General features: G+C 30.0%; 1 protein-coding gene across 1 annotated transcript in view; it reads right to left on the reverse strand.

Annotated features, from left to right (window-relative positions):
* Window positions 1-1,859: 1,859 nt before the first annotated feature.
* The window catches only part of LOC107476715 (non-legume hemoglobin), a 1,905-nt gene continuing 1,029 nt past the window's right edge, over window positions 1,860-2,735 (reverse strand). The window contains exons 3-4 of the mRNA XM_016096580.3: window positions 2,492-2,608; window positions 1,860-2,271 (exon numbers count right to left, since the gene is read on the reverse strand). Coding sequence (XP_015952066.1) covers window positions 2,143-2,271; window positions 2,492-2,608 — 246 coding nt within the window. The 3' untranslated portion in view covers window positions 1,860-2,142. The remainder of the gene's footprint in view (window positions 2,272-2,491; window positions 2,609-2,735) is intronic.

Genomic DNA, 2,735 nt, shown 5'->3' on the forward strand with positions numbered 1-2,735 from the left:
TTTTAATTTTTATTACTAAACGACTTCTAATTTTATATATATAAGAAAAACATGCTAAAGGGCTAGGGAATAGGGAAAGGGTTAAACACACTTGGGGAGGTCGGTTTTTTCATGGAAGAAGAGGGGGAAGGGAAGGTGGGGAAGGAAAGGGGAAGGGAATCCGCTGTCGCTGCTCTTCGTCGTTTGGTTGCTGGATCTTGCTGCTATTCCTCGTCGTTCAGTCCTTGCCATTGCTCATCGACGTCGACGCCAACAGATCTGCGAGGGTGGACGTCGCCTGCCGCTCTCTCATTGCCGTTTCTGCTTCTCCTCCTCGCTTGGTCGCCGGTTGCCGCTGCTTCTGATCGAGTTTGTTATCTTCTTGGTCCACTTGACAACCATTTCTATCACTATAACTAGGATTAACTTAGTTAGGAGCCTTGGTGCTGCTATCATCTTCAACAGAGTCTATGCATGAAATGATCAAATATGTCTTCTTCGTTTCTGGCTTTTTTTTTTCTCACTCATTTTTTTCTGAATTTCATATGTCTTTTTTTTTATTGCAGTAAATTTTTTGGGTTGGACCTTTTACTGGAGTTGCTCTTGCTACCGTGTACCATTAGAGATAGTCATCCGAGCTATTATTTTCAAGTCAAGGCTTTAATTCATCATCATTATTTCATATATTTGCTCCTCTCTTTGAATGTTTGATATTGTGTGTGTAAATTGATAATGGAAAATTTTTTCGTCCTATCATACTTTGTGTTTATTAAACTTTGATCTTTGTGTTTTTGTTTCTGGTTTTGTTTCATTCTGATTCTAATTTTATTTATGCTTCTGATTACATTAATTTTGCTTTTAATTTTATTATTGTTGTTGTTGGTATTGTTGTTATTTCTCTACTTCTGGTTAGTTGTTGTTATTTCATTGTTGTTTCTGCTTTATTTTTGATTAATTTTGGAGAAGAAGGGAAACATAAATGATATTTTAAATCGAAGAACGATTTTAAAATTAAGTTAAATTTTAAAGACCATTTTATAACAAAAAAGACCAAAATTTTTTTTTCAACTCCTATATCTTAAGAGTCAAAATTATACTTACTTTCTGTTGCTTTTTCTTTTTTCATTTTTACTATTAATTTATTTCCTTCCTTCATTGAGTTTTGAGCTTTTTGTAACTTTTAATTACCAAAAAAAAAAAACAAAATAAAAAAAAGAGCGCCTTAGACTCATAATAAGTGGTATAGTGGCCACAAGCCTACAACAGCACGCGGTATATAATAATAGGATCTCGCTAAGGAGATAATGGACTATTTGTACAATATATATAATGTGTTATTGAGTTATAAAATAAATATGAGTTATAAAATGAATATCTCCTATACTATCTAGAATAATCATCCGAGTACTATGGATAATAAACATCTTCTCGAAAAATTTTTCTATACTATCTAGGATAACCATCCGAGTATTAGGGATAATAAACATCTTCTCGAAAAATTAAACTGATTTTAGAGTTCACCAAGGATCAAACTCTTGACCTTTCGGATTTAGCGCTCTAATACCATGTTATGATACAACTAATCCCAAAAAGTTCAATTGATGGAAAATGTAACACTAATTATTATATTTCTAATACTCCATAAACCTTAGTTGTACATATTGTATAAATATTCTATTGGCTTCTCATACTTTTCAATAATAATAATAATAATAATAATAATAATAATAATAATTTTCATTTTATTTTGTTTTCTCCCTTAATATATAGTTAATAATACTAGATCCTAATGGAGCTAGATGGAACATTATTATTGGGGTGATGAAAGGATATAGTGATCTTTAAAGATTAATTGAGTCCTTAACCTAATGCAATGCTATGAAACCCTCAAATATTTCAATGCAAGGACATACATGTCTTCATGAGAGCTATACATATATATCTAATCTCTCATTATTTTCTAGCTACTATATAATGCTAGATTATTTATTGATCATCTATATATCCTTTCTTCCATAGATATATTATATCAAACCTCAACAAAACAAAAGCATATATTATATAATATATAAGACTCAAACACTGACATGCATGATGATACTTGAATAAGTATCGATCTTATTTAATAATTTGAAGAAGATGGAATGCATGCATGAAAGGAAGCTACTTCATTTCAGCTTTGATGGCAGCAACCAATTGATCATAAGCCACTCCCCATGCATCGCTCAATGCTGCTGACCATTGTTCACCAACTCCTTCTTTTATAGTCTCCAAAAGTGCCGATTTTGCCACCTTTTTTTTATTTCAGTTTTTCATTAATTAACAAATTAAAACCAACCAAAAAATTAACAATATAACAATACTTACTATTTATGTATCAATGTATATATTATTTTTTACACATTTTAATTATATATTTTATATTTTAACATGTATTTTATATAAATAATTTATTTTACGGCATTTTTGTTGTACATATCATGATTTAAAATAAATTGAATTGTATATATACCGCAAAGTGTGCATCTTGGATACCAAGTTTGAGATGAACAACGCCTAAATGTTTCAAGTTTGATTCTCCTACCGTCACTTTTCCAGCTTTTCGTAGTTGAACTGCCGATTCAGCAATCTGCAATGTAATATAATATTATTTATAAGAATAAATATAGAAAACTAATAAAATTCTTATTTGTTTGTAAAATTTAAAATAAAAATAATTTAAAAAATTATATTAACTAATATTAACTAAAAAGGTT

This window comes from Arachis duranensis, chromosome 3 (genome assembly GCF_000817695.3).
Source record: "Arachis duranensis cultivar V14167 chromosome 3, aradu.V14167.gnm2.J7QH, whole genome shotgun sequence".
In the NCBI taxonomy this organism is placed as follows: Eukaryota; Viridiplantae; Streptophyta; class Magnoliopsida; order Fabales; family Fabaceae; genus Arachis; species Arachis duranensis.